This window comes from Mirounga angustirostris, unplaced genomic scaffold (assembly GCF_029215605.1).
Source record: "Mirounga angustirostris isolate CCGP_5_RB_7025 unplaced genomic scaffold, mMirAng1.0.hap1 SCAF_10, whole genome shotgun sequence".
Lineage (NCBI taxonomy): Eukaryota > Metazoa > Chordata > Mammalia > Carnivora > Phocidae > Mirounga > Mirounga angustirostris.
In genome coordinates this window covers 133,851,992-133,867,082 of record NW_026991718.1, presented here as the reverse complement: position 1 = coordinate 133,867,082, position 15,091 = coordinate 133,851,992, and the positions used below count along the sequence as shown (strand labels likewise).

At 44.5% G+C, this 15,091-nt stretch overlaps 1 protein-coding gene across 6 annotated transcripts in view; it reads right to left on the bottom strand.

Moving 5' to 3' along the window:
* RAB22A (RAB22A, member RAS oncogene family) overlaps nt 1-15,091 on the bottom strand; it is a 61,672-nt gene that overhangs the window by 13,003 nt on the left and 33,578 nt on the right. For all 6 annotated transcript variants that reach the window (XR_010405938.1, XR_010405939.1, XM_054510165.2 and 3 more), the window contains exons 4-6: nt 5,356-5,427; nt 5,162-5,268; nt 4,438-4,547 (exon numbers count right to left, since the gene is read on the bottom strand). Coding sequence is in view for 4 of the 6 variants with exons in the window: in XM_054510165.2 (XP_054366140.1) it covers nt 4,438-4,547; nt 5,162-5,268; nt 5,356-5,427 (289 nt within the window). In the remaining 2 variants the exon portion in view is untranslated. The remainder of the gene's footprint in view (nt 1-4,437; nt 4,548-5,161; nt 5,269-5,355; nt 5,428-15,091) is intronic.

The following is a 15,091-nucleotide window of genomic DNA, read 5'->3' as shown; positions in this document are numbered from 1 at the left end:
ATTCGCAGACGCAACAATTGTGCAGATGCAATTTGACGGGTTTCACTAAAATAAAAAGAGTTGAACAAATTTTCAATCTGGGAATCATTTTCGATTTATAGAAAAGTTGCAAAGATAACGCAGAGAGTTGCTACCTAGCCCTCACCCAGGGCATGTCCGCATCTTAACTCCCATGGGACATTTGTGGACATGAAGAATTGGGCACTGGCACATCACTAACTATAACTAAGGTCCAGACTTTGTGCAGACGACGTCAGTTTTTCTACTCATGTCCTATTTCTGTTCAGGGGCCGGACAAGGATACCACATTGCATTTAGTAAAAATGTTTTTAAATAAAAAGAAATTACATGCCAACAAAACAGCCTGAGTAGGGAATATATGCACTTTGGTAATTCCATCCGAACATGCTGTCCCTCGGCCTCGGGGCAGAGCCACCATCCAGAGACAGGTGTGCAGGGAGGCCTACAGGACACACACACACGTGTACCTGGCCCCCTCCTCAAGCCCTGAGAGGAGCAGACAGGTGCACTGTTGTCCCCCTTGCCGCTTCCACTGGAGACGCTCTGGGGGCGGTCCCCCTGCAGCACTATTTCTAATAGCTCCGTGTTACTGCACCGCATGGGTGTACTGTGATTTATTTATCCATCCCCCTGTTGATGGGTATTTAGTTTGTTTCCAACACTGTGATGGTATTAACAACAATGTAAAAAATATCTCTGCGAACCAATGTGTAAGATAAATTAACAGGAGTGGAAGAACTGGGTCACGCTATTCTACTCCTGGGTATTTATCTGACACACACACCATATTCCCAGTGTCTATCTAGCACAAATGCAAGAAGGACGTGCAATTTAAATTTTGACAGATGCTGCCAAATTGCTCTCTGAAGAGGCTGTGCCACTTTATTCTCCTACCAACAATGCATGAGAATGAACAGGTTTCCCTTTACTGCTCCGTGAAGCATAATGTCAATTTCAGGAGAAACCTTAAATCACCATCCACCTACCCAGCCCCTAACGCAAGGGCTGTGTCCATGCACAAAGGCCTTCCAGATGCCTTCCCACTTCTTAGCTCTCTCTAATACCTCCCACACTAAAATCAGCCAGGAGCCAGAAGCACATTACTTACTTGCCTACAGAGCTATGTCCCTTGAATTAGACCCTAAGCTCTTCGAGGTAAAAGGTTCTTTTTTCTCCATCTTTGTTTCCGGTATCTATTTAGCACAGTACCGGGCACGGAGGGATTTTGAAACCATGGAATGAAGAGACACATGCATCTTGTGGCACTAACAAGGCTGCCAATTCTTAGGTCCTTGGTCACCAAGCCTGGAGCCTCTAGCATGTTGGGCAGCCTGGAAAGCCAGGAGGGTAGTACACAGCATGGTGTCTACACTTCAAAGTGTCCCCCAGAATGTCCTATAACTACTTTTCAAATGCCTGTAGATACTGCTGTGAATAAATTGCAAATTTATTTAAAAGCTTTACTGAAGCTTCTTGTTGTTACGTATTTCTAATAAATGGATCATGGAAATCCAGCTGGTATTACATGCCATCTCTGAAACAGTCTTAGAAGAAAGCAGAGGAGAACATCTTTATAACCTGGGAATAGACCATGACATCTTAAACTAGAACCTAAAAGTGCTAACCATAAGGGGAAATAAGGATAATTTGGATTATATCAAGATTAAAAATCCCAGCTCTATGAAACAGTTGATTCACAAATGGAGGTCAAGCCACAGAGCAGATCTTTCCAATACACATAATCAATGATGGACTCATATCCAAAATAAACTATAAACATAATTAAGAAAAAGGCAGGTAGCCCAACAGGAAAATAGGCAAAAGTTCACAAAAGAGGATATCCAGATATTTTCACATAAAAATAAATAAATATCCAGAAAGGGGCTCAACTTCATTAACTGTCGATCATAAATGCAGATCAAGATACACACAGCAGACTCAGAGTGACTGGGGTCCCATATACCACTGGTGTGAGTGCCCGCTGGTGTAACCACTTTGAAGACCTCCTCCCGAACACCTGCACACCCATCTTCTCCTGGGTATAAACAGACCTGAGAAACATGTGTCCGCAAAGTGTGCACACCGGATATGAAGTGAGTGCTCACAGAAGTACTATTTACCACAGCTCTGAATTGCAAGCAACTACGCACATGCCCATCAACAGGATGGAGAACGACACGGTGGATATTCTCCCCCACTACACACACACACTACAGTAATGAGGATGAGTCATGGAATGATATGGATGAATCTAACAAATGTAATGTCAAGCTAAAGAAGCCAGACAGAGAAGAGGATAGATAGTATGTTTTTTAGAAAATATAAAGAATAAAAACAGGCAAAACAAATCTGAAGAGCTAGCAGTCAGGACTGTGCTTCCTTGGGGGCGGGGGACAGAGAGGAATTGGAACGGCATGGGGGAGGCTTCTGGGGGCTCGATCTGAGTGCCGACTGTAGGAGTATACTCAGTTTGTGGAAATTCCTTCTGTTTTATAGTGCTAAGCACCCTTCTGTACGTATATTACACTTCAATAAAAAGTTAGCATGCCAGGCACTGTGCTAATGCAATTTTACAACACCCAGTAAACAATAAACTAAATTTACATCTCTCTAAATTTTTCTAATCTTTGTGAACATGTATTTATTTTATTTTTCACAGTTAAAATGAGTATGTACATGCTAGTTTTATATAAGAATTTTCATTGTTGGCATAACTCACTACCTTCCTGTTTTTAATACCGCTGGAGTAAAGAACACTTAAAAAAACCCGATAATTGTGGCACACTCACAACACCATGCCCTTAGATGTTTTAGCTTCAACTAAAAAATTCCCGATTGGCCTCAGGTTGCCTTTCAAACATGCATCTGGGTGACTGTTCTTTATAGCCGAGGAACACAACAGACATCATGACTTCAAACACAGAAGGGAAGGGACTGGACGAGAGGCTGCAGGCCCATAGGCCAGTGGCCCCATATGGGCTTGGTAGGCCTGCACAGCGCTTTGAAAATATCTGAACGGCCAAATCTAAACAGCACGACACATTACATAAAATCCAGATCTCTGAACAAACTAAAGTCATCAAAAAAGATAAAAATAGGGCGCCTGGGTGGCTCAGTTGGTTAAGCGACTGCCTTCGGCTCAGGTCATGATCCTGGAGTCCCTGGATCGGGTCCCGCATCGGGCTCCCTGCTCGGCAGGGAGTCTGCTTCTCCCTCTGACCCTCCCCCCTCTCATGTGCTCTCTCTCATTCTCTCTCTCTCAAAAAATAAAATAAATAAAAAATAAAATCTTTAAAAAAAAAAAAAAGATAAAAATAACCCCAGTAATTAACTGGGCAACCAGGAGCCTCCATTCCAGTGTGACCCCACCTGCTGGAGCAGGGCCCACATGTGCCAGCTGTTGGGGTCATGCGGGCTTTCTGCCGCTCCCATGTCCCAGTGCTGGTGGCCCATCCCTGCCTGGCCTTGTGGGGCGCTGGGTTTTGCACTCCCTCCTCTACACGATGGCCAAGTGCGCTTCCAGCTTCGGTCACCTCTGACCTCACCCAGGAAGTTCACTGTGCCCTGTCTGCTTTCTCCTGTTCTCTACCTGGAAGTCTGACACGGTAACGTGAATCCCATCTCCGCAGAGCCTGCTCTGCCCAATCTCAGCTCCAACATCACCTGCTCCGAGAGGCCTTCACTGACTACCTACAGACACTCCTTCACCTCATCCCACATTATGTTTTCCCTATCGCTGCGCATCATCCGAAGGGATCGCAATGGTGTCTGTGTCACTGCCTGGCCCCTGCAGCAGAACGTGTGCTTCAGGAGACAGGGGCTGCGCCTGTCTTGCTCACCACGGTCTCCCTTGGGCCTGGAGCCGTTCTCAACAAATATTTTGATGAATTTGAATGAAATGAATAAACACAGATACAATCTGTAGAGGATCCCAAAGGGATGCTGCAGCCTCCTTCCATCTAGCGGCATCATGTTAACACTTCTGGAAAGGGAAGGGGGAAGGGTGGAAAAAGAGGCCCTACTTTCTACTCGCCTGGTATTTCATTTTTGAGGGTTTTCTTACAGTGGAGTCACACCTGCATTTCATTTCCTTTTACCGATCTGTTTGTTTTCGATGACTCTGGATGACTAACTGAAACACATTTACAGAGAGACCGAGGGAGAGGTGGCAGCTTCCAGGCCCTGTGCACTGTTTACTCGGTAGCAACACCCTTCGAGAAGGGAGGCAGCAGCTCCCCAGCAATTAGAACATGATTTGAGACCTGGCCGCCACTCCTATGTTCTCCCACCTCGTTCCACTGAGAACAATGGTGGAGACCAGACCACTCGATGTGCGGAGGGAATTCTCCCCAGCCGTGTAACTCTGTATTAAGGCGCTTTGCAAAGAGAAAACCCATAGGGCACAGAGATACTCACTAATTTCTATAAACAGTTCATTTATGTTGATCGCGTTTTTCGCGCTGGTCTCCACAAAGATCGCATGGATGGAGTCGGCATAGTCCTTAGCATCTCTCTCCATGACTTCTCTGGAAGGCAACAATGGCAAATCAGAAATTCTACCCGTCAAGAGCTTACCCTACCTACCCAGTCATTAGCCAGATTAGTGATGACAAAGGATGTCATGAACGGCCAGTGACCAAGCCCTGACATGAGGTCTTCCCAATCATACCACTGCTGTGGTTACAGAGCACAAAACTGAACTCAGCACTACTAACAATGCATCTGTCTGATGGCAAGGGTTGCTTTTCCCGCCAAAGTCAAGTCCTTGCTTTGGGAATCCTGGAAGTAGTCCAGAGAAGTTGCCAGTAAATGTGTTTCCCTTAAAGTATGTATGTTTTCCCCATTCAAGCACCCGACGTCATGGGACCTGGGGGGCTACACTCATCTCAGATAATGTCAAGTATGATGTAACCAATGTTTACATAAATCACACACCTGTGCCTCGCTCTCTCTCTTTCATCTAATCAGCCCCAAAGGTCTGAACTCTGAATTTTTGTTTGAAACGTCAGGACTTCAACTAAACAAAAAGGAATTTTTCAATGTCAGAGATAAAATAAAAGCAAGATTCTTATACTGGATATTGCTCAGGAACAAAGGGAACACATAATCAGCACTGTCATCTCCTGGTCTCGTAACGCACCTGACGTCGATAAGATCACACTTATTCCCGGCAATAGCAACGACGATATTGGGCGGGCCGTGCTGTCGGAGCTCTTTCACCCAGTTCTTCAGTGTTGAGAATGTCTCCTGCAACACAAAACACGAAAGCGACTGGAGGCTGAAGCAGCCAAGAGAGAGCTTTCAAAACAGTCTATGGCAAATGTAAAGGCTTACTTCTTTTGTGATGTCGTAAACAATGATGGCCGCAGCCGACCCTCGATAGTACATCGGCGCTAAGGCACGAAACTGCAGAGAAGGGCAAAGAAGAAACAACACAATTGGGAAAGCGGGTTAAAGAGGCTTCTCACCAGACTTTTAGGCCCAGTGGCCCTGCACAAAAGGTAATCTTTGTCTTAAGCCCAAGCCCAGGACACGGCGCCACAGAGCAGAGGAAGCGGCAATTACCAAGGGCAAGAAACTTTTCACGTAACTCCGTCTCTCAGAAAATAGTTTACAATACAGTTTTATAGGAATTAAATATGGTGCTATAAACAATTGTTTCAGCTAAAAAGGCTTTTTAATTGAACTCAATGTTGTAATTCCCAAACTCATTTGTTCAATAGTCCTTTAAACTTTGGCTTCCCAAACTATCCAGGAGATAAAAATAATGCTGTAAATAGTTCTCCAGAGAAGTGGCTGCATTTGGGTGCCGTAAAGATAAGCCTGTAATCTAAATGCTGATTGTACTACAGAAATGAGTACACATTTACATTCGCTACTTGGATGAGTCTATAACTCGCTTGTTTGATATCCGCACACGTGGCAATTCCCAAATGCGGGTACAACTCTCATTTCATTTACGTGCATTTCACTCTGTGCGCATGGCCCCTTCCCACCCGCCGCCCCCCACCCCTACCTGGTGACAGGGAGGGAAGGGATGGGAAGGGGAGGCAGAGGGATAACCGCAGGGCTCAGTCAACAGGCCACCTCTCCTGATGAGCGTGAGATGAAAAGTGGAAAATGTGAGGCTCTTTACCCAGTCGACGCTGATCCTGGGCAACCTGCTCAGTGGATGTGATGCCCATGCTTGCAGATAAGAAATTTACCAACTAGATCTTTGTCTTAGACCCTGCCTTTGAAACCTGATGTCTATGGCTGATGTGATACCCCTGTACTCTCATCCTGCTTCTCTGTTCCGGCGGCTGACCCCCAAGTATGGGTAGGAACTGTCATCAGAGGTGAGCATCTGGTGTACTGTACAATTTACATATGGAGTTATAGATTCTGCAACTTCTTATCCAATGAGCTTAACCTTTGGCTTCTAAACTTTTAAGTTATTTTGAATTTTGCAAAAGAAAGTGAAATTATGACTGTAAACTCGAGGAGGGAAGAGAGCATGTCTGCTCAGTATATACCATTTTATCTCTGGAGCCTGATGCCTGGCACACTGTAGGTAAGCAAGAATTGGTGAATAAATAAGAACTGTTTAAATATGAGGTGATGTGAAACTAAATGCCAGACGAGATCTGGCATCATGAAGCTTTCCTACTACTATTTGTGAGAAAAATCTCTGCCACTGGGGTGAAAGCTAGGTAACTTCCAATAAAATAAGTTGGAGAGAGAAAATAACAAAACTAAGGCCTGTAAGCAAGAAAGCACTACAGAATAGGAAGCATTACTAGATGGAGAAGACTCTGGACTGACTTTCATGGGCTGAGGGTTAGCAGGAGCATGCAAAGAGCACAAATGGTGACAGTATTAGCTTTTCCTTTCACTTCCCTTCCTTCACTTCGTTCATTCCTTTGTGCATATAGTGGACACAGAATGTGACGTTAGTTTCAAGCGTACAACACTGCGAATGGACACGTCTATATGCTGTGCTGTGCTCTCCGTAAGGAGAGCTACCAATCTGTCCCCATTCATCACAATTACAATACCATTGACTATATTTCTCGTGCTGCACCTTTCACCCTTGTGACTGATTCATTCCATACCGGGAGCCTGTGCCCCCCACTCCCCTTCACCCATTTTGCCCACCTCCTCAACCCCTTCCTTCCAGCAACCACCACTTTGTTCTCTGTAGCTATGTAGACTCATAGCTTGTTTGTTTTTTTGATTCCACATGAGTGAAATCATATGGTATTTGTCTTTCTCTGACTTACTTCACTTAGCATTATACCCTCTAACTCCATCCACGTTGTTGCAGATGGCAAGATTTTTTTTTTTATGGCTGAGAAATACTCCATTTTATATATATATATATATACACACACAGCACACCTGTTTATCCATTCATTGTTCAACGGATACTTGGGCTGCTTCCATATTCTTGGCTATTGTAAATAATGCTGCAATAAACAAGGGTGCATCTATCTTTTTGAATTAGTGTTTCATTTTCTCTGGGTAAATACCCAGCAGTGGAATTACTAGATCATATGGTAGTTCTATTTTTCATTTCTTGAGGAACTTCCATACTGTTTTCCACAGTAGGGGCACCAATTTACATTCCCACCAACAGTGCAAGAGGGTTCCTTTTTCTCTGCATCCTCGCTAACACTTCTTGCTTCTTGTCTTTTTTTTTTTTTTAAGTAGGCTCCACACCCAGGGTGGAGCCCAAGGCAGGTTTTTTTTTTTTTTTTTTTTTTTTTAAAGATTTTATTTATTTATTTGACAGAGAGAGACACAGTGAGAGAGGGAATACAAGCAGGGGGAGTGGGAGAGGGAGAAGCAGGCTTCCCGCGGAGCAGGGAGCCCGATGCGGGGCTCGATCCCAGGAGCCTGGGATCATGACCTGAGTCGAAGGCAGACGCTTAATGACTGAGCCACCCAGGCGCCCCCCAAGGCAGGTCTTGAACTCATGACCCTGAGATCAAGGCCTGAGCTGAGATCAAGAGTCAGATGCCTAATTGACTGAGCCACCCAGGCGCCCCTCTTTGTCTTTTTGATACTTGACATTCTGACAGGTGTGAAGTGATATATCTTTGTGGTTTTGATTTGTGTTTTCCTAGTGATTGGTGATGTTGAGGATCTTTCCATGTGTGTGTTAACCATCTGTATGTCTTCTTTGGAAAAATGTCTATTCAGTTCCTCTGCCCATTTAAAAATCAGATTATTTGTTGTTGTTGCTTTTTGGGTACTGAGTTGTATAAGTTCTTTATTTATTTTGGGTATTAACCCCTTATCAGATATATAATTTTCAGCTTTCATTTTGATGTATTATACTGGCAACATCCTTTACAGGGTTGTTGGGTTTCTGTTATTCTTTAGCATTTAAATTTGTAAGGTAAAATTCATGTAGAGAAATGCAAAGATCTTAAGTTCGATAAAAGATCTTGCAGCACCTGGGTGGCTCAGTTGGTTAATTAAGTTTTGATAAAATGACTAATGTGTATGAACATCCATGTAAACATCCTACCAATATGTAAAATATTTCTATCAGTACAGAAAGTTCCTTAAGGCCCGTCTTATCATGCCCCTTCTTTACTCCTCATAATCACTCGTCTTCAAGTCTACCTTACCTTACTGATATTTGTTGATAATGATGTAACTGGAATAATTTCCATTTGCTTATGATTTGCATAGGATATCCTTTTTCATTCCCTTATTTTCTTCTTTTTTTTTTAAATATTTTATTTATTTATTTAATTGACAGAGAGAGAGAGAGACAGCGTGAGGGGGAAGTGGGAGAGGGAGAAGCAGGCCTCTGGCCGAGCAGGGAGCCTGATGCAGGGCTCGATCCCAGGACCCCAGGATCATGACCTGAGCTGAAGGCAGCCGCCTAACCAACTGAGCCACCCAGGCGCCCCATCCATTCCCTTATTTTCAAGCTATGTTTTAATAGTGGAGGTAATCCTCTTATATGAGGAAGTAATTAAATATAAAGGAATTGAACATTCCACTTAAAAGGCAGAGGTTGTTAGACTGGATCAAAAACCAGGCTCAACTATGTGCTGGTTATAAGGTCAAATATTTTGCTGTTTGTTTTATATTTGCTCCATTAAAAAAAAAAATCTGTTTTTCCTTTCCTCCCCTCTTTTGCATCAACTATTTTTTAGTATTCAATTTTAATATATTAATTTGCTCACTAGCTTTTTAGCTATATCTTCTTGTTTTTTAAGTGGTTGCTCTTACAACTACCACATGTTTTTTCTCACAGTCTACTTAGAATTTAAAATGTACCGCCTCAAATAAAATATCACAATGTTGCAAGAGCCTAATTCTGCCCCCACTGTCCTCTGTGCTGTCAAATGTTTAAAGTCTACATACACTGTAAGCATGAAAGCCAGTGTGGTAATTCTTACATTAACAGCCACTAAATAAGAAGAAAAAAAGACAGATTTTCCTATTTACCACTTCTGGCAGTTCTTATTCTTCCTACGGATATGAGTGACCACCCGGTTCCCTTCAGCCTGAAAAACCTTCTGGGGCCGCTGCCGAATCCTCTCACCTTTTGTTCTGAAAAGGTCATTCCTTGGACTTCATGTCTGAAAGCCAATTTTGGCAGATTGACATCTTTCTGCTTTGAAGCACTTTCAAGAGGCTTGTGTCCCACTATCTTTGGGCCTGGGGACTGCGTGCATTGCTGTCCCCTGCACAGCATGGGCCCGTTATCTCTGCTGCTGTCACGGTTTTCTTCTTCCGCTCCGGTTTTCAGCGGTCTGTGTGGTTTCCTTTGTACTTACAGGTTTGTTAGAACTTCTTGGATTTGTGAATTGATATGTTTTACCACATTTAGGAAATTTTCTTGAAGTATCTTATTTATTTATTTATTTTAAAGATTTTATTTATTTGACAGAGAGAGACACGAGAGAGGGAACACAAGCAGGGGGAGCGGGAGAGGGAGAAGCAGGCTTCCTGCGGAGCAGGGAGCCCGATGCAGGGCTTGATCCCTGGACCCTGGGATCATGACCTGAGCCAAAGGCAGACATTTAACGACTGAGCCACCCAGGTGCCCCTCAAAGTATCTTTTTATTGTTTCCCCTCTTTCTTCACAACTTCTGGGTCTCTAGTTACACACCTCAGGGTGCTGGGATCCGTCCCCATGGTGCTGAGACTGTTCACATTTCCCACTCTCTGTTCTTCTGATTGGCTAATTTGTTTTGCCAGTCATCTAGGGGACTTTCCATCGTAGGTATCAGGGTCTTCAGCTTTAGCATTTCCATTTGTTTGATCAGTTTCCATTCTGTGTGAGGGTCCCCACCTGTACTTAAGTTGGTAAGACTACTTTTCCTTGAAGTCTGCGAGTGTATGTAAACTGTCCAGCCTCTATGATCTTCTCTGAAGTGTTAAAACCTGGACAATCACCCTGAGATTGGTTTTACACATGGTGAGGGTGGGCCTGCTTGTCGTTCTGGGCCATGGTCTCTCCCCATAAGGCCTGGCCCTTCTGAAGTTGCAGGGGAAGCCCCAGCTGTCTCTCTGCTCAGTGTCACTGACACCCTAGCTGCTGTTCTGTTAGGTTCCTTGCTGTCTCCCCTGTGCACCTGCAGTGGGGAGTCAAGTGAAGGCCCGAAGGGAATTTATAAGCAGATCTTGGAGCTCCCTTTCTTGTTGGATCCATCTTTTCTGGGATTTGTCCCCCTTCCCCCCAGCTGCTCTAGCAGCATCAAACTCTGCCCTTCAATACCATCAGCTAAACACTGGGGCTTTCTGCCTGAGTCCCAGCTATGCTGTGTGGCACGGACGAGCGCACCCCCCCGGGGAAAAGCTGTAAGACCATGAGCCTCACCCACTCTAATTCCCTTTGCAGTCTCTGATGACATCTGGCAGTGCCTTCGGAGAATTGTTTTTAAATGTTTTGTCCAGAGTTCGTGTATAATTGTTATTTCTGGGAGGTCCCTTCCAAGCCACCCTGCCATTACTAACACTGAAACTCTTTCCATGACCTTTTGGCATAAAGAAAGAAAGTGGCAGCTTAAAAAAGAGACTCAAAGGATGTCAGCACATCTCTGTTCCAAGAGATCAAGGTCAGCAAAACCTTTTCTGGGAAGGGCCACGTAGTAAATATTTTAGGCTTTGTGGGTCATGTGATTTCTATCGCAACTACTCAACTCTACTACTGAAGAGTGAAAGTTGCTCCAGACAATGTGTAAACAAACAAGCATGGCTGTGTTCCAATAAAACTTTATGAAAACAGGCAGCAGGCTGCATTTGGCCAACAAGCCAGAGTGTCAACCCCAGCTCTAGAGGATACTCAGCTACCACATGTTTTCCTGATTTTATTTAAAAACATTTTTAAAAAAAGATTTTATTTATTTACTTTTGTGTGTGTGAGAGCATCCAAGCATGAGTGGCAGGGAGAGGGAGAAGCAGGCTCCCCACTGAGCGGGGATCCTGATTTGGGACTCAATCCCAGGACCCAGGGATCATGACCTGAGCCGAAGGCAGACGCCTAACTGACTGAGCCACCCAGACTCCCCATTTTCCTGATTTTAAACATGAGAATGATTCCTTGTTCACATGACAATAACAGTTTGTGCCATCCTGGAGCTCTGGCCTCTGTAAACGGTCATCAGGAGAAACCACGTGAAGATTCATGTATCTACCTCTAAGGACTGGATGCAGTATCTATTAGATTTTAGTTAAGAAGCTTTCTTGGCAAGTATTTGAAATGTTCTTGCTCCACTTATGGTGTATCTATGGTATCTGTGGTGCTCATTTGTGCACGGTGCTGGGTCTGTCTCCACACTACTGCGGGAGTCCTTGTTAGTAAAGATGATTGGGGAATGAAGGAATTCGTTTAGGATAGCAAACAGGGACAAAAAGATCTGACAAAGGTACTCTCTTGAAAAAATAAATTGAAATTAGGAGAACAAGTTGCATTTCATCTGACGTTAGGAAAAAAATTAGGTTTATTATTGCAGTGTCCTGAATGAACACTGAATCGAAGTTGATTGAGGACCTGACTGTGATTCTTCTGATGAAACGATATGCTAGCACAATACGATGTCTATCTTTCATTTCATGCTTGACTCTCCTATCCAGTCACAAAAAGGGAATTTTTACAAAAATATCTGAGGACTCCACCAGTTTTTCCTAGGACTCTTTGGTCCACAAATCATTATCTTTTGAAATACTTATATCATCATCCTGATCACTATTTTCCCCTTCATTCAACAAGATCCCTACCATCAGCAGGCTTTGCATGACATTTGTGAAGTTCTCCAAAATCACTTTCATTGACTTAATGAAATCAATTTGCAAATCAATTGCAACTGGACCATCAGAAAGACAATCCACCTGCCAAATCCATAGACAGCAAGGGATGCGAGAGTCAAACGGGGAGGCGGTTTGAAGGGTCAGTTTATCAGAAAGAATTCTCATTTTATAATGCCTTTTGGTTCCACGATGAGTCTTACTATTGTAGGGAACTTACTAATGTAGGGGACAATACATATGCAAATACCAGAAATTTATAATTTGAGGCATGCAATACTCACACGGTAATGGTAGAGGATCTGTCCTTCCTTATCTGTGCAAAAGTAGGGCTGGCAAGCAATTGACAGATATCCACTGACGTCAGTACTGTGTGCCAGGGGCTGAGAGCACAGACATGAATACAGTCCCTGCCCACAAGGAGCTCACAGTCTAACAGAAGACAGACAAGGAAGGAAACAGGAGACAATCCTATGGATGGGGGCAATCAAAGACTGTGGAGGATACAAGGAAATACTCTGAAGAGTTCATTCGCTGACTGGTTAGACCAGTCTCTGAGCATCAGTGCTTTGTCAGGCAGTGGGAATATGACAGTGAACAAGACACCGGTTCTGGCTCTTGTCAATCAAGTTCAGTAGACAGATCATCTAATTACAACTTGTGATGAGGGTCTTGAGGGAAATGAATGGGAGGCAGTGATGAAGAACGCACTGGGGCCCTGCTTAAGGCAGGGGGGTCAGGGAAAACTCTGAGGGTGTGTCACTGAACCTGAGACTAAAAGGTTGGGAAGGAGCCAGCTGGCCATGCTCTGAACAGAGGGAAAAGAGAGTTCCAGTAGAAGAAACAATGTACGTGAACGCTCGAGAGGCAAGGACCTTGGGACATTGGAGGAACTGAATGGAGGCCGGTGGGCCGGAACTCAGTGGGCGAGGGAGGAGCCAGGAGGGCAAAGCGAGCCGAGAAGGCAGAGCAGGCCGTGCAGGGCTTTGCAGGCCGCAGTTCAGACCTTGGCTATGATGAGAGCAGTGGGAAGTCATTGAAGGGTATTAGGCAGGAAGACAACAGCATCTGATTTCTGTTTTCAGAAGATCCCTGCGGGTCCTGTGAGGAGAAGTGATGCAGGGTGGCGGGCTGGGAAGAGGGAAGTTGGGGACCAGTTAAAAGGCTACAGGGACCCTCTGGTGAGTCACAGGTGGCCGAGCGCAGAGGGCTGGCAGTGGAGGTGGACGGAAGTGAACGTGATGATGTACATTTAGAAGACACAGCTGGGCGGCACGCTGATAGAACAAATGTGAGGGGCAGATGAGGAGGGAGGAATCAAGGGTGACCTCCAGACTTGGATTTGAGCAACGTGGGCATATGGCAAAGCCGTGACTTGTCTGAACACAACAGGGATGGTTAGGAAAGGCCCCCTTGAGGTGACATCAGAGGCGAGTTTTGAGGGCTGTATATGAGTTTTCTCGGCTGAAGTTGGGGGGGGGGGGGGGGAGGTATTCCGAGCAGAGGGAACAGTGCATGGCTAGGAGGGTGAGACAGTATGGCATGCTGGAGAACTATAAGCAGTTTGGTCCAAAAACATTAGCTGGTGGTAAGTGAAAATGGAGTCTAGCCGAGTCAGGTCTTAAAGGCCTTGCCCAGGAAAAACTGGCAGTCAGAACAAGTTCCCAGATGTGTCTGGTATGAGGCTCACAGCATTTCAAACCATGTGTGGTTAGCTGTCAGATGTTTTGCTTTTCTTAAACCCTGTGACCTGGTCAGCTTGGACGCGAATTCCTGCCCTGCAACATCCAGCTGAAGTGGGTGCTCAGCAGCTGGTGCTCCTCTCCTGACAGCCTCCACAGCACGGGGTTCCACCGGGCAGTCCTCCTGACCCCTGCCTGCCTGCCATTCCCCATGCCAGCCCCTGGCTAAGTGACATGCTTCAGGTAGGGATGAGGCCGATTTGCATCTCAGAGCAACTACCCCTGGTGCAGAATCAATTAGAAATGGGGAAACAAGAGGCAGGCAAACCAGCTAATGACAAAACTTAAAAGAATCCTGCTATTATGGTAGCAGTAAGGGAGAGGTGTAAAGCCTTGTGTTATTCTTTTTTTATGTTCTAGAGAAAAAAGACGCTCTACATCACTGTGTATACTAGGACAGGCTCTGATTCAAAGTATAATGGAGTCTATATTATAGCATGATTCTTTATGATGAGGGTTTTGCTGTATCATCAAATATATGGGAGGGGGTAATTGAAACTTGGGATTCAGTGAAAGGTACATATATTACTAGTATGAAGAGCTGCAGGCATTCTTGGCTAATAGGACAGACACGAGGGCTGGGTCTATAGATATATTCACGGAGACTACGGGAAGCAACACTTGTGAAGGATGGAAGAGTGATGGTTAGCAAAGGTCTAGCTGTCCTAAATACTCCATTCTAGATGCACAAACAAAGTAGGAGTGCGGGATGGGAGATTAAGCAGATGTATCTCAGATGAATAATTGGGCGCAGAGCATGATATCCGGTGTTAAAAAAAAAAACAAACAGAAGAAACCAAACAGAGCAAACTTAAGATGTTAAATCTGTACAAATGTATGGTGTCTACGTCTAGGACAACAGTAATGGCTTGTTTTGTCTTCCCCCATTTGTCTGTGATGATTCTTGTCAGGTTTTATACCATGCACAGTATCTAAGCTGTCTTAGATAAGACCGTGATGACAGACTATTTCTCCTGATTACTTCTGGTATACTTTTAAGAGCTTACGATAGCACTGTGCATCCATCAGATGTTCTGTTTTGATAGTACTGTTTGAAAACAAAATTAAACAGC